Raw genomic sequence first — 20987 nt, forward strand, 5'->3', positions numbered from 1 at the left:
AGGTCCGTCGTCTGCTCTATGTCCGACCTTAGCTTATAGGTAGGTATAGTCCTTGTCCTCCGAGCGGGGTCTTCGACACCAACCTTCACGGGCTGAACCGTTTCTTCAACTCGTATGCTCGACTCCCCTTTTCGTCTTGATTCTCGTTCCTCCGTTTGTAAAGGTCGACTCGTCTCCGCATCGTCCTTCTTTTTCGCATTCCTTGTTTCATGTCTTTTTGATGGGCCTTGCTCTTCTATTCTCTTTCTCTTTTCTTCGACGAACACCTCGTGGTTGTCGCACATCACCTCTGCGAGTATGGTGTTATCGTCCACCGGATCCGGCCACCCAGTTATGCTTTGCACGCTTCGGTCCGCAAGCTCTACCTCGTTCGATGTGACTTTTCCCTTCTTCTCATATTCGAGAACAAAAGTCCAAAACTTTGCTCCCGCTCTAGCAGCTTCAGTCTTGCCTTTCCCGACTCTTATTCCGGCCGACGCAACATAGTGCATCGCATCCACATGAGTCGCATCGGCATCCTCCATAGATTTCTTCATTCCTCCTCTTCCGAAATTCACCTGTAGGGGTCTTCTAGTCTCGCTTGAGCAGATCATGTTTTCCTCTATGTATATGATATTTTGTCGAATCGCCTCTCAAAGGCTCGCACAATCCCTTCTCATGTGGTCCATGCTATCGCACCACACGCATCTAAAGGGTTCTTTTCCTTTAGGGCCCCAACGATTCATGTTGGCTAGCGTGACCTTCTCGAACTTCTTCGCTAGCTCTTCAATGATGTCATCATCAATCTTCTTTTCTTCCACGTTACTTTGTCTTGGCGGCTCAGCTACTTTCAGCGGTCTTGCTTTCTTCGTGGTAGTCGATCCCGTCAAGTCGGTGTCATCAACCCATTGGCGACGCTTGTCGAGCCTATTGCATGCCCGCTTCACCGCGATCCAGTCCGCTACGAGCCCATTGGCTTGGGTATCATCTTCGAGAAGAGTCCCCAACTCCCATCTATCCTTTATGTCCACGGCCTTCAAGAAGTACAAAGTCTTGTCATCTTCAAGCAACACTTGGTCTGTATTGGGGAGACGACTAAACATTTGGTTGACTTCGTCGTACACCCTCGAGACGCTCATCTTCTTATTCTTCTTCTCTATCCACTTCATCAGGGCATGTTGAGTCATCCTCGTTGAGTCTTCAGTCACGAACTCCGCTAGTATCGTTTTCTCGAACTCGGACCATGTTGTCTTACCTTCTTGAAGCTCGATGACACGTCTTTGGATGTTGTTGGCGACAACTCTCTTGAAGCTTACGATTTGACGTGCCTCGGACACGTCCCTCTGATTCATCTCCCTTCTATATGCATCAAGGAACTTCGTAACATTTCCTTTCATCGAATTGTCCCTCGAGCTCTACGACACGATCGACAGCCTTCTCCACGCTCGCGTCGTTGTCCCAAGATCTCATCATTTGCTCGACGATTAGCATCATCCTTTCGAGCTCTCCCGCTTGGTTGCTTGAGGACACCATCTCCAAGTATTAATCTCGACTTGATCCTACCGCCTCTTTCACGTCGGGTTCACCACTTAATTATGTCGTGAAGATCCGTCACTACGCGCGGATCGTGAGGCGGAACCGCCGGGGTTCTGGACCGGAAGGATTCAAAGTCGGTACAAGCTTTGGCGCAAGCTTTATAGTACTTAAGATAGATTGGGAAAGAGAGAAGTTGAGATTAAACGATTGAGAGCGATTGATTGAACTTTTATCTTTGGATTTAAGAAACAAGTTACACGATCAATTTGATAACAAATTTCTTCTTCTTAATTTCATAACCAAAAAAAACGTGTTTTTTCTCCTCCCCCTTCCTTCTTTTATAGATGCTCTCATGCATATGACGCATGTGAGGGTACAAGACATGCATAAAATGCACGTTTGCCATTTGGCGCTCATGTATTACATGTGGTGCATGATAACCATGTCACACATTTTAGCTCTCATGTATGAGAATTTACATGTAAAAGTACAATGATAGAAATATAAATTCAACTAAATGGCATGGCTTAATGGTAAGCCAATTGACTCCTAACTCGGAGGTGCAAGGTTCAAATCGAATCCTTACTTGCCTTCCTTGTATATATATATATATATATGTTTATATATTTATATATTTATTTATCTAGTCACCGAACGTCGGTTCGTCGGTTACCGGTGCCTCGCCGGATGCCGTCGCCGGATTCCAGTGTCTCACTGGCGCCGGATCACCGACTCCATCGTTGGTCCGGTTTTGGTTGGCCAAAACCCTTTACGAGTAGCTAGCCCACCTCCACTCTTAGTTCAAGTTACCTTGAACTCTCTATGCTCCACACATAGACACAAAGATAATATCTTTTGCTCTACCTTATATATGATGAGAGCCGTATTTGTCGTGCCTATGTGGGATATCTCACAATTTTCTCTTTTCCTTTCACAAACTTTATACCCTCATATCTTGACATTTAGTTGTCTGTTTCTCGTGTAATAAAGTGCATTCGAAACCTCCATCATTTTGTACTTAGACATTAAATTTATTTAAAATGTTATCTTCACAATTATTGTATTATGTGATTCATACTCGATTTTGTACGTTTTATGGGATTTTCACACTATTGCCGAAAATCTTCATGACAACGGTACATGCGGTACCGTGAAGATCACCATCGGTTCTACAATCGTCGGGTCTACGCACCCAATCTCGTCCGGCGAGAATGCGAAGGCTTTCCCGTGCCTTCCGAGCATTCTCCGAAACCGGTCCTCCTCCGCCAACAGTAGGAACCCACCCCCACCAACATTGAGCTCCCGTAGCATTATGTCGGGGAATCGGTGTCCTATGCCGGCCGGATTCCGTAAACTTGAGTCTGACGCGACCCCCTTTATACGCTTCTCGCTGCCCTTCGGCAAGGGTGCCGCGACGGGCCTCACCTTCCGGTCCACAGTCTTGTACTTTGTACTCACGTAGGTCATCCGATCTGACATGATCCGTTCCCCGAAGTCCGCGATGACTTCGTACATTTCCACTGAGCCGATCGGAATTATCCGGTCTCCGCTAAGGCCCTCATCAACTACACCGCATAGCTCCCCCAAGGTGTCGTCAAACGAGACCGCCTCCACGGCGCCGCTAACTTCTTAATCGGGGTGGAGAGCCCCACATGACCTAAGCCGCTCCTCCACCTTCTTCTTCTCCCTGCTACTGATGCTAGTTAATGTACAACCTCCATTGTCGGAGAGCCAAAATTTTCTACCCATGGTACAGGTGTGGGGTTCCTTCGGCGCGTCCGGACTATCGTGGCCCCATGCCTTGATAGCCCTCTTTAAAAATCCCTTCGGTTGTCGCCGCTGAGAGTCTCGCGGTTACTCTCATGATTCGGTCTTACGGTCAGAAATTGGATGGAGTGCCGTCCGTCTTGGCTCTTTACACGCGCGTACGCCGAACCGTTGTCGAGCATCTTTGTTTCCATGCGTGATGCTGTGATGTACAGCTCGCCGAGTATCACTGGGTGTGAAGATGTCTCTTGCACAAAGAAGTGTTGATCTATCTCGATGTCGCCGATCTTCACGCGCACGTTCGGGCACGCCCCGGGCAGCTCCTCCGTAGCGCGGGTCGCCGCGCGTATCTTCCAGCCGTGTTTGGTGTTGATCGGCCATTTCCCCTTTTTGTAAAAGTCCATGGACATTAGATTGATCTCAAATCCGTGGTCTATTAGCGCCACTATCGGTTCTTGCACATCTCCGACCTGGACAAGGGTCTCGGAAGTGGCTCTGGCCCAGTGTAGCTTTGAAAAATAGCTTTCCGCCAACTCATCTTCCAAGGCGGCATCCTCTAGGTGCGTAGTCCGCACCTCTACGGGCTTCTCCGGTTCCGGTTCTGAGGAGAGCCATTTGCGCTTCACCAGGTCCACAATGGAGTCGTGGAACTCCGTCTTTTCGATCCCAACCACCTCCCTCAATGACAACTCCACCTTACTATCAAGGACCCGCTCTTCGAGGAGCTTCTGCAGGTCCATCGTTCTCTCCATCACAGTGCTCAGCCGGTACTCGGCTGGCTTGGCCTTGTCCGGTATGCTGGAATTGCCGGTGTCACTCTTTTTCGGGCCGAACCGGGTGTCGTACCGTTGCGAGGGACCGGCCCCTCCAGCCTTTCCCACGCGCTTGTCTTCCACCAGAAGCTCGTAGTTCTGGCATGCAGCTTCTACGAATCCAGACTTTTCTTCAATCAGGTCGTCCCACCCGATGACTTCCCGGATCCACTGCTCCGCGCAATCTGCTTCTTCCTTCTTCAACCGAACTCCAGAGAGACCTTCCAGCACCAGTGGCCAAAACCCGAAGTGGCTTGCCTTCTGTCCTTCGTTGCCCCCGACCCGAATTCCTACCGACGCCGCATAATTCACGGCCTCAATGTGTCGCATGACGGCCTCTTCCATCAGCCTCTTCATTCCACCACGCCTGGTATTCACTTCCAGGGCTCTCCAAGTCTCGTTGGAGTGTACTCGGCCACCCCAGAGGTACACCACGTTAGTTCTGAGAGCATCTGCGAAATCCGCGCAGTCTCTGCGGGCATGGCCGAATGCGTCACACCATATGCATCGCTGCCCTACCAGTGGCCTTCGGTCGCGAGACTGGTCGCCGTTGTCCCGTCGTGCCTGCGCGGTCTAGAGGTCGCGCACCATTTGTGTCAATTCTTCTAGCGCCGCTCCTCCGGAGGGACCTTTGACTACGCCGCTGGAGGCCAACCCCGTCCCAAGCCAATTTCCGGTCTCTTCCTTTCGCGCCAGCAAAGGCTCCTCGAACAGCCTTGCCAGGACGGGTCTCGTTGCCGACGACCCTTCATCACTCCATTCCCATCGTTTGTCAAAACGGCTGCAGACTCCTTTAACCACGGCCCAGTCCGTCATGAGCCCCTCATCGGTCTCCAACATGAGACCTACCTTTGCTCTGTCCAACTCGTCGACCGCTTTGACGAACAACAATACCCGGCTCGTATCAAGCACGGTCCGGTCCAGCGCCGACATCCGTGTGAACCGCGTTTCAAATTCCTGGAGGAGCGCCAGTGCGCTCCTCCCCTTTCCAGGGCTTTCAACCCATGCCATGAAGTTCCACTTCGACAATCGAAGCGAGTCGTCGAACCCATACTTTTCGAGGAGCTGCTCCCCTAGAACCTCCCACGTCTGGCATCCGGCCAACACCTCGAGCACCTCTGCATGGATGCTCGGCGTTACCACTTGAGGGAATCCGGACAGCCGCCTGTCTTCAGGGATGTCTCTCATGATCATCTCGGCCCGGTAGGCCTCCAAATAACTAGTAGCATTCTTACCACCAAATCAGCCTATGGTGTTGACGATCAATTCTATGGCTCTGTCGAGGGTACTTGCTCCCTCACGAGCACTCACTAGCCAGTCAACGGCTACTGCCATAGCTTCAACAAGCTCAGATCCCCTCATCTTCAACTCCTTTGCCGCCTCTTTCACGTCGGGTTCACCAATGAATGTCGCGTTGTTACGCGCGTGCGTGTAAAATGAGACGGGACCGCGGGGGCCCTAAACCAAGGAGCGTGAGAGAGGAGAGAGAGAGAGAGAGCGTTTGTTGAACACAGTGAACAAGAGAGAGAGAGAGCATACAGAACAATTTGATTATAACACCAATAACGATTACAACCAGCACACCGGCAATGGACCCAACACGGGAGTCCACACACACACACACCGATGTCACACGCCAAGCATAGAAACGCGAAGGTAGAGCCTCTGATGGAAGCGCACGGGTTGTCCACGAAGCAGAGGCGACGATCTCTAAAACCCGCAGAGAATGACAACCGAAGGAGGAGAGGGAGAGCTTGATACATGGTCCGACAGCACTTCGTCCTTGCTAACGCATGATAACCTGTTCTTCCTCCTCTACTCCCTTATATAGGTCGTTGGGGAGAGACCCTTCTCCGTCAGTCACAGTCACATTACTTTATTCTCTGTCCCTTCGGACAGAGATTCGCATCGATTTCCTAATAAATGTGTCATACATAGTATATTTACATCAGCCGACCTATTCATAATTATATACAAGTTTATATATTCACGCCCACACATGTAAGGGCCGGTTCGTACATGGTTCCCCTTGATTCCTCCTAGGGGCGGTTTTCTCCACGACAGCGGTATGAACGAGAACAGCGATGGCAAGAGGTGGCTAGAAGAACTGCGGCAATCAATATCAGTGATGAAGAGCAGTCTTCGAAGCAGGAGCTAAATGAAGTCGGATGTGGGGGAAGCCAACCAAACATAACTCTAGAGGAGTAGCCGAAGGATGGAAACCTGCACACCGGAAACCATCAACAGGAGGAGCCCGAACCCACAGAACCAGAACTAGAAGGCTCGAGACCAGTGGAACCGGAGAGACCAGAGTAGTAGGGGCCCTAACCAACAGAACCAGAACTAGAAGCCTCGAGATTAGTGGAACCGGAGAGACCAGAGCAACAGCAGACTACGGAGCAGCTACTCGATGAGCCTTTAGAACCCTTGGACCAGAGAATTCTAGACATTTTGGAGGAAGATTGAAGGGAGAACTGTGGGATTCGATGTACAAGGTACTGTCCCACGGGCGTGCCATGTGTTGACCGGCAAAGACTTAAAAGCTGGATAAAGTCCAAAATGGGAAAGGGTTAATCATTTTAGAACTATCTATAATTATTTTGAGAAGCGAATTAACGGACCTGGGATCGGTATGCCGATCCCGATCCGGACCGGTTTGTGGCTGGTTGCCAGTTGGCACCGGTTCGTACCCAGAGCTGGTGGACCCGGTTAGATTGTAATCAGTTAGCGGTTTATTAAGGAAAGTATTGTTGTTCTACATCTTCTTTAATCTTGGAGCTTAGTTAATTACCATTATGTGCCTAATATAATCTATCTTACACGTGTATTACGATAACTAACCCCGCCGGTTAGTAGCCAGTTAGGAATACGTTTGTATCACGGTCTACGCCTACCCCCACTTGCACCACCCCTTTGGTGAAGTGTCCTAGAGGGACACCCTATGTTAGGGCTAGTCTTGCCCCAAGGAATAACATAAGCCGATATATGAGTAATCCAGGAAGAGAACACTAGGCAGCAGTGAAGTGGATACTAAGGTACTTGAAAGGCACCTCGAGGGTTTGCCTTAGGTATGGTGTCGGAAAACCTATGTTGGAAGGTTTTACCGATTCGGACATGTCGGACATGCCGATCCACGTCAGGGTACGTGATGACCTGTGCAGGGGGATCAGTGTCGTGGCAATCATGACTATAGAAGTCTGTAGCCTTGTCGACTACAGAGGTAGAGTATATGGCAGCGGTAGAGGCCGACAAAGAGCTGATCTGGATGAGAAAGTTTCTCAACGAGCTAGGGATGAAGCAGAGGGAGTTTTTGCTTCACTATGACATCCAGAGTGCCATACATCTAGCCAAGAATGCTGCTTACCACTCTCGAACCAAGCACATACAAAGGAGGTATCATTGGTTGCGGGAGAGAGTCGAAGAAGGAGAGTTTTCCCTGGTGAAGATCCATATTGACGAAAATGGATCCGACATGCTCACGAAGAACCTACTTATGGATAGACTTAGAATCTGTCGACAGAAGACAGGATTGACTGACTCCCTCCCACAGGAGTGAAGGGGGAGTTTGTTGGGGATATGTCCCTCTAGTGGGAGGAACCGAATGTTTTGAAGTAGCCGACAATCGAAGAATCGAAAACAGAGAGTCGATTGTTTATTATTATAGCAATAATTATAATGATGATATGTGGCAGGGGCTACAATTGTAAATGGGCTATATGATGTATCAACATATATACATCTAGGGCAAAATGGTGTAGACAATAGAAGTTGGGGTAGACAGTGTAAGCGTGAGAGAGACGTGAGGGAGAGAGAGAGAGCAAGCGGCACCATAGCTGTGTGTGCAACAGTAGACGCCAAGAGCCCTGCACGGCTGATACACTCGGAAGGAGTTTTGTAATCTTTCGATTGTACATCCATTGTATAGTGAAGTTCTGTTTACCCGTGGTTTTCTTCGGCTTTAGGGTTTCCACATAAAACTCTATGTACTCTGTCGTTGTGTACCTGTGTTGTGTATTTTCAGCATCGTTTGATCTTGTGATTTTACGAATCGATCTCTAACACTTCATGACTCCGTTCCGGATGCTACTTGTGTAGCCTTCATCATCAAACCGTTCGGCTTATATCAGGTTCAACCGAACCTCCGAAACGTGTCAGACATCCTTCAATATCAGTTTACACCCTATTGATGTCGTCAACCACACATCTCCTATGCCGACTATTCGGCATGATCCTTCATTCCCCATCTTGACACAACCGTGGTCTTTGGCTCTATAGGATGAGAAGCACTTCCAGTCGGGGGATAGGTGAAATGACGCTCCGGAGTCAACCACCCACGTTGTTTCGTTGTTGAGAAGGTTTAGCTCGTTGTCCTCAGTGATAAGTAGTAGTTCTTCTTCACTTGTGCCAACTACCGACGTTCCTTTCCGATCCGAACTCCTCCGGTCCGGACCCTTCTTCGAGTCATCATTGTGTGTTCCTTTCTCCTTCCGAAAGTGTCGGCAATTCTTCTGGAAGTGCCCCGGCTTCCCACAATAGAAGCACGTAGGTCTCCCCCTTCACTTCGACCTCGTCCCCGACTTGTCCCGATTCTGGGGACTCTGATTCCGGTTTCTCCCTCGTTGTGCGTCGAATTTGGTAATCAAGGCTTTTGTGTCGGAGATCACATCTTTGTCTTTCCGATGCGCCTCGTCATCTTGCAAGCTCAACTTTACTCTTGTTAGGGATAGTTGTTTCCCTTCCGGCCCGACATTGCCCAAAGTGACACCTAGCATCTCCCAACTATCCGGGAGGGACCCGAGCAATAGCAATTATTACCCCGTACGAGATGTACGGAGAGTCAAGTGTGATGAGCGAGGGTCGAATGTTATCATGATGTTGTTGTGTATGTGTAGGGGGCATAAATGCAATTGTGAGTCTATACATATGTGAACACACGCACACGTGTGTGCATGTGGATGGATACCAGGAGGTGTGAGTGAGTGTCCAATATGAATGCTCGAGGGGGCTTACACCCCTATGTATCTACCCCCTCTTGTACTATTTAACCCCTTATGGGGAATGAATGAATACAACAATAACCATATTTCTCTCTCTCTCTCTCTCTTTGACATCTTTCTCTCCCCCTTAGCGTTGAACCCCCTTGGGAGGGGGGTGGAGCCATTGTAGGCACCACCCCCCACCCCTCAATGCTTGTCTTGTTCTTCATGTTCTCTCTCACCGTCATACCATTCACCATCTCCATCATTCCACAATGCTTATCTCCATCATCACAACAATGGGCAATGCTTCTTGATGCACGTCATGATCTCTCACCATCATCATCACACATACATTATCAATCTACCATGATTGTTAACCATATTCCTATCTTTATCATTATCATCATTAACCCTAAAACCTATAACATCTTCGTGACGAGACACGAAGCAAACTCAATGAAGAAGATCACCCCGAAGTCGGAGGAGGTGTGGTACGTCGACTCCGACGCGTCAAACCACATGACGTGCCACAAGGAGTGGTTCTCATACCTTGAGAAACCGACGCAACCAGGAGTAGTCGCAACCGGAGACGACACTCCGCATCCGATTGCGAATGTCGAAGAAGTTCCCCTGAGCCATGTCAGGCAGAAAGGGAAACTCATGAACGTGCTACACGTTCCGACAATCACGAAGAATCTGGTGTCGGTCGGGCAGATCGTCGACCAAGGGATGCAGGTTCGGTTTACACACCTCGGGTGCTTCATTGAGGAAGAAGGCCGTGTTATTGCGCAAGGGCGCAGAGATGGGAGGATGTTCATCCTCGACTCTATTGACGGTGGCACCGCAATGTTCGCAAAGGGACAAAAAGTCGAGTCGGACATCGACTTATGGCACAAGCGGATAGGCCACGTCAACTACCAACGGCTTCAGGACCTGCAATCGAAACAGGTGGTGTTCGGATTGCCCAAATTTAGTGACCGGAAGGCATAAATTTGTGAAGCTTGCCAGCTTGGGAAGCAACACCGACTTCCCTTCCCCAACGAGCGTAACCGGAGTCGGAACAAGCTTAACTTGATACACTCCGATGTGTGGGGGCCGGCACAAAAAGTTAGTCTTGGCGGGAGCCGATATTTCGTCTCCTTAATCGACAACTACACGCGGCACGCGTGGATCTACCTCATTGAGAGGAAAAGCGAAGTCTTCGACTGTCTCCGAGACCTCAAAGGGTTCGTGGAAACGGAAACAGGACGAAAGATCAAGTGCCTGTGGTCAGATGGCGGAAAAGAGTATTTTTCCGGTCAATTCAATGGCTATCTGCAACAGATGGGAATTCGGCGTGAATTCAGTTGTAGATACACGCCGAAGCAAAACGGCGTGGCCGAGAGGAAGAATCGGTCGGTTGTGGAAGTGGCACGGGCAATGCTAGAGGAGAAGAGCTTGCCCAAGTTCTACTGGGCCAAGGCGGTAAGGACCGCGGTATACATCCAGAACCGGATCGGAGACAAAGTGTCGGCGCACGAGCTATATTTCGGAATGAAGCCGAACTTGCGACACTTACGAGTTTTCGGTAGCATTGCATATGTGCATGTGCCGAAGGAGAAAAGGAAGTTGGACGCGAAAGCCGAGAAGTGTATCTTGCTCGGCTATTCGGACGAACAGAAGGGTTATAAGTGCTATAACCCACGCACCAAACAAGCGTGTGTGAGCCGTGACGTTGTGTTTGACGAGTCCGCGTCCTGGTACTTGCCTCCGACTCCGGACCTCACCTCCAATCCGAGTTCTGATGATGAGGTCAGCGAGGCCGAGATGCCTCCGGATAAGCCTGAAATCGGGACCCACGAAGAGAGTCCGATTTCGTTTCAGTTAAATGGACCGAATGGACGACTGAGTCGGTTCGACCAGTCCGATGAAGAGCCGGCGAGTAGTGGAGACTCGGTCGTGCATTCCCCACGCAGGAAGCCAAAGAGACGGCTTACGCACAAAGAGAAAGGGAAGAAGAAGGTGTCGGATTCCGGCACGGATAGGAACGAGTCAGACCGACGCGACTCCGACTCCGAGGGAAGCGGTGATGGGTCTTCAAGAGCGAAGTCCGCGTCAGCCGAGAAGACCTCGACATCGGCTAATGACCGATTACGCCGATCTACCCGCCAAAAGAACCCAGTTGTGCAGTTCGGATACAACGAGTACATGGCGCATCATTATGCATACATGACCCGTGTAGCGGAAGTGCGTGAGCCGGAGAGCTACGCAGAAGCAGCTAAGGACGCGAATTGGCGCGCCGCGATGGAGGAAGAGATGCACGCATTGGCGGAAAATGAGACCTGGGACCTGGTTGATGCACCGAAGGGTGTGAAGCCGATCGGATGTAGGTGGGTGTACAAGGTCAAGTACAACACCGATGGCTGGGTCAACCGATACAAGGCCTGGTTAGTGGCAAAAGGCTACGCGCAGAAACACGGCATCGATTACGATGAGACGTTTGCGCCGGTCGCGAAGATGACGACCATCCGTGTTTTGCTCGCGATAGCTACGGCAAAGGGGTGGCACTTACATCAGATGGATGTAAAGAATGTGTTCCTACAAGGTGAGCTTGAGGAACATGTGTACATGGTACAACCCCCCGGATTTCACTCCGGAATGAACACTTCGGCGGCGTGCCGATTGAAGAAGTCCCTTTATGGACTAACGCAAGCCCCACGTGCCTGGAACGCAAAGATCACACAGCAACTGCGTCGGTTGGGCTTTGCAACATCCAAATCAAAATCTTCCCTGTTCATCCGGAAAGGTCGACTCGGGCCGGTCAGTATTTTACTATATGTTGATGACTTGGTCATCACCGGCGCCGACCTAGGTGAAATCGACCGCGTGAAGCTCCAGCTTGCGGCATCATTCGACATGAAGGATCTAGGGGACCTTCATTACTTCCTCGAGATCGAAGTGATCCGCACCCCCGAAGGCATACTGATCAGCCAACGGCATTACACGCTGAATATGCTCTTCAAATTCGGGATGGCCAACTGTAAGTCCGTCTCGACTCCTCTGGATAGAACCGTCAAGCTTCGTCCCAATTCCAGCAAGGTTTGCGATCCGACAAGGTTCCGACAAATTGTCGGAAGCCTTATCTACTTGACAATCACCCGACCCGATCTCAGTTATCCGATCGGGGTGATCAATCAATTTATGGCGCGACCTACCGAGGAGCACCTTTAGTGTGCGCAACGCGTACTGCGGTACATAAGCGGCACTAAGGACCGGGGACTGCTATTTCGGACCGGTCTAGCCCCGTAGTTGGTCGGCTACACTGATGTTGATTGGGCTGGCAACGCCGCCGATCGCCGATCCACGTCCGGATACGCGTTCTCTCTATGGAGTGCCGCGATCGCGTGGAGCAGAAAGAAGCAACCGACAGTTGCATTGTCGAGCACCGAAGCCAAGTATAGAGGAGCGGCTGTCGCGACATGCGAAGCCATATGGTTGAAGCGGCTACTTAAGGATCTGCAGGTGGAGGTGTCTGATCCGACGACGATCTACTACGACAACCTCAGCAACATCCAACTCGCGAAGAACCTGGTCTTCCACGCACGGACCAAGCACATTGAGGTGCACTACCATTTTGTCCGTGAGCGTGTCCTTTCTGGTGAAGTCGAACTTCAGTATGTTCCGACGGATCGGCAGACCGCCGACATCTTCACCAAGCCTCTTGGTCTGGACAAGTTGCAGCAATTCTCGAGTGCGCTTGGGTTGCGTCACCTCGACGTGCCGAACTTGAGGGGGAGAGGCGTCCCAGATGACCACGGAAGGGAGCAGGAAAGGAGCGGAAAAGACCGTGACGCTGAGACGGATGACGAATTCGACTTTGAATCGACTGAAGAAGCCGAGAGCGGATCCGCGGAAGAGTCCGAAAGCGGACATAAGGGGAGCAGCTGGAAGAAAGAGCCAAAGCCAACCAAGCATGGGGGAGATGACGTCATCAAGGGCAAGAAGACCGAAGACAAGTTGGAGACAGCCAACTCGGACGAGAGCAAAAACCGATCGGAGGTAGCCAAGTCGGTTCAGATGTTTGATTCAGATACACTGAATCAACCGAGGGCCAAGCGGAAAAGAAGGCAGCAGGAGAAGCGCCAACACCGCGACAGCAAGGGAGCTGTGAAGGGCCGTGGGAGCAGACAAGCCGACCGGAAGGGTCGAAGCACGCGGAGTCGAACAGGCCGAGGAGTGCGAGCGAGGCGTGAAGCCAGGAGGAACCGGAACGATGATCCGGAAGATCCCGAAGAGCCTCAAGTTTAGCTTGAGGGGGAGTGTTGAGAGACAAGCTAAACATCGGCCGGATCGGCTGAGCAAGCCGAGGACCGGATCGGTTGGGGCCGATCGGTTAGGCCGGACCGGTGCATAAAACGGATGTGTAAACCGGTATGCAAACCGGTGCGTAATGAGAGGTCGTATCGGTGCGTAGACCGAAAGGTTGTTAGAAAGATATTCCTCGTAAGGAATAGTTTTGGGAGTAAGTGTCGAGGCTCATTTATGAGCAGTCAAGTACTGTCAGCACTTGTGTCAGCCCGATTGTCAGGGCTTGTATAAAAGTGCTCACTGAGCACATCCTATGTACAGATTGAGTATTATTTTTTAATCAAGTTTTAGTGTTTTACTCTCTCTCTCTCTGTCTCTCCCATGCGTACTGTGCAAACCTAAGCTTTCCATTAAACCTACGCATTTTCTTTGTGTTCGTTTTTCTATTGCTTCCACACATTATCTTTCACAGAACTCCAAGTCGACCAACAGAGATTGGTTGGAAGACGCAAGGATCCATCCAGCCGGAAGCCGGATAACGCTTGATGAACCAGCCAGATTTGGACAAGAAACAGAACCGACCGAAGAAGAAAAAGAAGCAGACACCGGAATCAAACAAGACCCCGAATTGGATTCTGATGAAGAACAGACAGAGGAACCGGTGAATGAAAACCAAGGACGGAGATATCCTCTCAGAGAGAGAAGAGCCCCCCGGAGATTTTCGGATGCAGAGCATGTATTGTTGACCAATGAGGGGGAGCCGGAAAGCTTCGAAGAAGCAAAGAAAGACACCCACCGCCGCAAGTGGTTAAGTGCCATGTAGGATGAGATGGATTCCCTGCATGAGAAGCCAAAAGTAAAGAGCGCTCCAGAACAAGTGGGTGTACAAGCTGAAACCGGGAGATGCTGGAAATCAACAAAGATACAAAGCTCAGATCGTGATGAAGGGATTCCAACAGAAGAAAGGAGTGGATTTCGACGAGATCTTTGCCCCGGTTGTATGACATCCATCCGGACTGTGTTGAGCATAGCGGCGAGCATGGACCTCGAGGTCGGACAACTCGATGTTAAGACGATGTTCCTTCATGGGAACCTCGAGGAGGAGATTTACATGCAGCAATCGGAAGGATTCATCAAGAAAGGGAAGCAGCACCTGGTGTGCCGGTTGAAGAAGAGCTTATACAGACTAAAGCAAGCTCTCCAACAATGGTACAAGAAGTTCGACTCCTTCATGACCGATCAGGTAGAAGGTAGAAGATCAAGAGTTTTCGCTGACGAAGATCCATACAGAGGAGAACGGGTCGGACATGCTGACTAAGGTGTTGTCAGTTAACAAGTTGGACGCATGCCTGAGACGGATAGGAGTGACGAGACATCCCATGCGAGAGTGAGGGGGGAGTTTGTTGGGAATTCGGTTCCTTCATATGGGATCCGGAAGATATCCAGAAACCGAATCGGATGGATCCAGATGGAATCCGGCTAGACCTCAGGTTATGTAGATGTTCCGATGTGACTATTTCAGGTCATATTTATAAATAACCCAAAATTTCTATGAGTACAAATATAACTAGGGCAACAGTGTTCATAAGGTTGTTGTTATTATTGTTGCACAGAAGAGAGAGAGAGAGAGAGAGAGCGAGAGAGAGAGAGAGAGAGAAACAAAAAGTATATTCTATTGTAACCGCCGGTTGGCGAAGACATAGAGATCGAGGTTGTTGCCTCCGAGTCTCACATTGTATCCTTCCTCTCATTGTGATAGTTGGAGTCTGTGGGCTCCCGTGGTTTTTCCCGATAAGGGTTTTCCATGTAAACATTCAGTGTCGTCTCTATTGTCTGTGTAAGTGCATTGCTATTTTCTATGTATTTCCTCCATCGTGAGATTGAGACTTGGTTGTGGCCGAGCTCTATTCTGCACAGTTGTCGGATTGGAAGGGTGTCGGCTCGCATTGGGATGTTATGGGTGACGACTTCAGCTAGTACACCTTTCATATCCATGTACGTCCATGCAAACACGTCCTTAAATTCCGTGAGGACTGCGACTATGGATGCATACGTGGCAGGATTAAGACCAACGTGAACAGAGGACCGACCTTTCGGTTCATGAACGCAATTGAATACATCAATGTTGGCTATTTCGATGAAATACGAAAACTAAAGGAGCATTTGAATGAGTTTGGGGGTTCCAATCTGCTTAAGTAGTGACTTGTAAGTTGAGACATGTTACCACAACAGAACATGGTCTTGTCAATCCTTACTAGAAGCCCCAACGTCTGATAATGTGCCTCATTGAGATGTTCTCAAGCGAAGGGGATTGGATATTGGACTTATTCTCTGGCACAGGTATATTCGGCTTATTTTTATTGATCGTTGTTGTATAGGATACTCAAAACTACTTATGAAGCTAAGTCATATCTTTACTATGTACCAGGTACAACATCAACATGTACGTTAAAACTCTTTCGCAATTCTGTTGCATTGGAAAAGGACAAGGAGCGAGTCAGTTTTATAAACATGAGGATCAAGGCGTTATGGGAATGCCTAGATCAAGATGAGGAGGTTGGGGCAAAGCACATCGCGGATACCAAACGTTTCCAAGTTGCTTCACATGAGCCGATTCCTCCATTGGTTGGGGAGCCCGGGGAGTTTATTGACCTCAATGATGAACTTTTAGAGGACCCCACCATTGCTAGCCTATCTGGAGTGAATACCAATGCACAGGATTTGGATGAGAGTCCTGATAACAATGACAAGGAGAATGATGAAGATACCCTGATTGCCATTTAGATTATGTAATGCCACCCTTCTTTTTTGTAAAATCTTTTGGACATATTATAGTGTATCAAACTCCTTTAATCTATTTGGTTTTATGCAATTGTTTGAGAAATTCTTTCTTGGTGAACTTTTTTTATACGCTTCAATGGCAAAATGGTATATAATGTTGAAACTCGTTATATTAAGTTTTCCTCTACGCTATGCATTAGCAATGGTTTGGTGTTTGAATATTGATACAATATTACGGATTTCAAAATTTTTGATAATTTTGGACATTGGTCAATTGCACATTGTAACGTAGTACAGTAATGTTGATCTAGGTCTTTGATCTATGTTTAATGCATAGGATATTTCTTCTTACCACCATTGTATATTGCCTTCACATGGATGATTTTGATCACCAAAGACATTTAGACTGTTACACTGTTAGAATGTTAGACATTCAGACTATTGGTCTCTACAAAGTTCCAACAATAAAATTTAACCTAAGGGTAGTCACACACATAGAGCAGAAGGTAAAGATGAGCTTGCAATGTTTAAGAACCACAAATATTATTCAAGGAACTTATACTTTATCATATAACCATCATGGATTACATACTCCAACTCAATATCAATTACTATAGATATCAAGTTACATGCATGCAAACAAAACTCATCAGGATTTTGTAGTTCGGATATCAAATGCTAATAATATCTGGTACCATATGTTACTTAGATATAACTACATTCTATATTTAGGTTTCATCGAGAACTATCCTTTTTTATAAATGTATATGAAATTAACTAACAATTTGAGAAATTTAATATTTCTCAAACGCAGAATCCTTTAGTAGGTGGAACTATTAATCGCATTTGAATATTCATATCTTCCACTTTGAAAATGTTCTCAATCAAGACATTTGTGTATGACTGAACCAGCTTCTCCAAATACATTCTCAATTCAAATCAGTTAATCGTCGTTTTAAGATCATTTCATTTTGAGTAACTCCAAGTTTATAAATATTCATTCTACAACTAGCACACATCTCTCTTAGCGGTTATGGCAAGGAAATATCAAAAACATTAACTACATTGAATAAGACGTGATATTGGTGTATATAGTTTTTGTACATCGGCTATATTTACAGCATTGTAGAAGGAATCTAAAAGTGGAATGTGCGATCATTCCACTTGTGAACGCAAACATGTTTATTGATTGGGTTCACCATTCAATTACTTTTGCACTAAACGATTGTACTTGCTTTATTCAACATGTTCAAAAACAATTTCTTTCAATTGTTTCCTCTCCATCAATATCTGAGTTATCTTGTTTGACTTTATTTTATTGTGTACTTGATCCAGACATTCACGTTTATAATATCGATAGTGTCCCGGATCATTTATCTAATTTTGAACAACAACAATTCGATGAAATCTTAAATGATTTTTGTGATGTTTTTTCAAGTGAACTACCACATGGGTTACCACCTAAACATAATATAGACCTTTTACCTTGGGTTGCACCAATAAGTATACCCCTGTATCATTTAAGTCGATCCGAAGAGGATGAGGTATCTAAGCAACTGAAGGAATATTTACAAGTGGTTTATATACATTATAGTAAATCTTCATGAGGTGCACCTATTCTCTTGGTAAAAAAGAAAGAGGGCACATGGCGTGTACGTATTAATTACTAACACTTGAATAAAGTGACGATCAAGAATTCATATCCATTGTCCCCAACAGACAATTTGATTGATTGTCTCCAAGGAGCTTGATATTTTTCACAACTTGATCTTCGTACGGGCTACCATCAAATTCGTATAAGTGAAGAAGATGTTCCTAAAACAGCATTTCAGAAGATCTCAAAATGTGAGTTCGTCAAGAAATCAATACATGTCTTGGACATCTCATAACCAAATGAGGAGTCGAAATTGATCCTTCTCACATCGTGAAAGTCAAACTTTGGCCCACTCTTCGGAATATTCGAGAAGTTAGATCGTTCCTTGGTTTGTCGATTTTTTGCAAAAATCTCTCGCAATTATTCCCAATATGACAATATGCCAAGCTCTTCGAAGGTTATTTTGAAGAAAAGGAAAAAATTACTGCAATTATGGAGGAAGTTGCCCCTGTTCACAGTCTCCTCTAAAAGACCGTTATGGAGATATCAACACCCCTGGTCCTTGCCCTGACCATTTCTTTTGTATATAATACTCTCTTATTTTACATTTTTGTAGCCCTCTGGCCCTTTTCTTAATACTAATGAAGGAAATCTTTTTGAAAAAAAAACAAATTTACTCCCAATTGGCGACATCGTTTACTGATCTTTTGAAAGATCGAATGTGTAAGTCTACAAAACCTATAGTATGGAATTCTACACTAGACCTCACCTTTAAGGAACTCCAAGACCAGGTGTGCAACGCTCCTTCACTTCTTTTACTAGATCCTTCAAAACATTTTCAAGTTGTCTTATATCAAGATGGCAAATCAATAGCATTTAAGAGTAAGAAACTTGATTATGCTCAATGTTGATATACTGTTCAAGAAAAGGAAATTATTTGCAGTTATCCATGCGCGAAAGTCATGGCACCATTATCTTTATGGAAATTGTTTTGTGGTAACTACATACCACGAATCCTTGAAATATTTTTGTGACCAACAAGACCTTAAGGGTCATAAGGCACGATGGACAGATCTCATCCAGGACTTTGATTTTTCCATACGATATCCTAAAGGTTCAATGGACATTGTCACTGATGCACTTAGTCACATCCGTGAAGTTAACATGGTTAACTTCATTGAAATAACATCAGATCTTTATGATCACCTTCAAGGAAAGTATCCTGATGGCAGTTATTTTGCAAAATATTGGGCAAGAGTTGACTCTGGAACATACATCACCACACCCTCAAAGGAATCCTTCCACATTGTTAACGGTCTATTGTACCATAATGGGAAGGTTTGTGTTCCATATTTGTTTGAGTTCAAAAGAGAATTCTTTTTTAATGCCATGATGCACCCTCAGTAGGGCACCCTGGAATACATCGTACACTCGTTCTCATGTCCTCTCAATTCTATTGGCTTAAGATGCATCCTAACATACATAGTTATGTGACTAAATGTCACCAATGTCAGGTTAACAAAGCTGAGCGATTTAAAGCCACTAGACTTTTACATCCCTTTGAAATTCCCAACAATAAATGGGAAAGTATATCCATGGAGGTTATTGTTAGCCTTCCTCGCACCCCAAAAGGCCATGATGCCATTTGGGTTGTGGTTGATAGACTAACTAAAATGGTCAGGTTTATTGCTACTAAAACTATGGTAACGACTCCTGAATTAGTTATTTCGCTTTATGGGTTACCGATGGATATTGTGAGTGATCGATATCCAAAGTTTACTAGCAACTTTTGGACACAAGTCTTTAAGAAGTTAGAAACTACATTGAGCCTGAGCTCCACAGATCATCCTCAATCTAATGGACAAACAGAACGAGTAAATCAAATTATAGAGGATATGCTTCGAGCATACGTTGCTACGACGCCAACAAAATGGGAACGTTATCTCTCAATTTTGGAGTTTGCTTATAACAGCTCCAAACATACATCAACGAGATATAGTCCTTTTATCTTGATGTATGGCTTTCAACCATGAGCCCTAATTGATGTTAATATACTTCAAGATGAGTTGCGAAGTAGGCAAAACTTTCTAAGAGATATGCAAGATATATTGCATATTGCACAAGAGAATATTAAAACAGTTGAATATAGAGAACATTTTTATGCCAACCATAATGGGCAACCTCATGTATTCAACCTTGGACAGAAGGTATTTCTACATGTACCTCATACTTCTAAGACATTGTCTACCAGTAAGTGTGCTAAATTAACCCCACGGTTTGGTGGACCTTTCACAGTCCTCAAATGCATTGGTTCATCAGCCTATCCTCTTGCTCTTCCTGATGATGTCAAAATCCATCCAATTTTGCATGTAAGTCGTTTAAAAGAACTGCTTGGTTTTAGCGACAATAAAGTTACAACTGAAACTCTGGTTACTTTGGAAGATTTAGCTTCTAAACCACATGTACCATAGAATATTCTCAATATTAAAACAAAACATTTGCATTCTAAAACCATGCGAGAATTTTAAATTAACTGGATGGATAGGTCTATAAAAGACGCTACATGGGAACGAGAGAATACTCTTAAAACTAACTTCCTTAACATTGCATTGCAAGAGTGCAATGTTTTAAAGAGGGGGAGTATGTTATGGGCATGACCATAAAATATCCCGTGGTAAGTTATATCGTAGAATTTTACACACGAGGATAGCATGTGAGGGCTAACCGAGAGTGTAAAGAAGAGAGGATTACTTTTAATCTAAGGAATTGAGACAACCCATAAGGGCTAAGTGTGAACTTGCCTAGGGGCCTTAGGTCTGGCTATAAATATGAGGCCTGGATACCCTCATTTAACACATTTCGACTACGTCGAGACTCTGATCTAGTGGTGATCAAACTCTTGTAGTGAGTGTGCCAATACCAGGTACGACTCGATGCCAAGGCGGTAGTATGGGACGTCGATCGAGGCTCGAGTCCATCTCGAGGGTGATTGGGTGGATCGGTACCCTTCTTTCTCTCTCTTCTCTATATACCTATCTTATATTTCCTTGTCATTTTTGCTTACATTAGGATTAAGCTATAACACGAACATTACCCCCTCATGTGTAAGAAATAGTGGGTTCATTATGAGGGGCTGACACAACCATTCCTGCATACATGATGGTAGAGATTGGACCAAATTATTTTTCAAATCCCACCATGCCTTCATGATACCCCTAAAAATTTATCCTAACGAAAAATATCAATGTAACG

The 20987-nt window shown here is 46.5% G+C and overlaps 1 protein-coding gene across 1 annotated transcript; it reads left to right on the top strand.

The window, feature by feature from the left end:
- The first annotated feature begins 19831 nt into the window (after positions 1 to 19831).
- On the top strand, positions 19832 to 20206 carry LOC147860455 (uncharacterized). Its single transcript, XM_087324108.1, has one exon. It carries the CDS (start codon positions 19832 to 19834, stop codon positions 20204 to 20206), a length of 375 nt encoding a protein of 124 aa, XP_087180234.1.
- Positions 20207 to 20987: the final 781 nt, after the last annotated feature.

Source organism: Azolla caroliniana, unplaced genomic scaffold (assembly GCF_043228905.1).
Source record: "Azolla caroliniana isolate FFs.n. ecotype wild unplaced genomic scaffold, voAzoCaro1.0.p SCAF_9, whole genome shotgun sequence".
Classification (NCBI taxonomy): domain Eukaryota; kingdom Viridiplantae; phylum Streptophyta; class Polypodiopsida; order Salviniales; family Salviniaceae; genus Azolla; species Azolla caroliniana.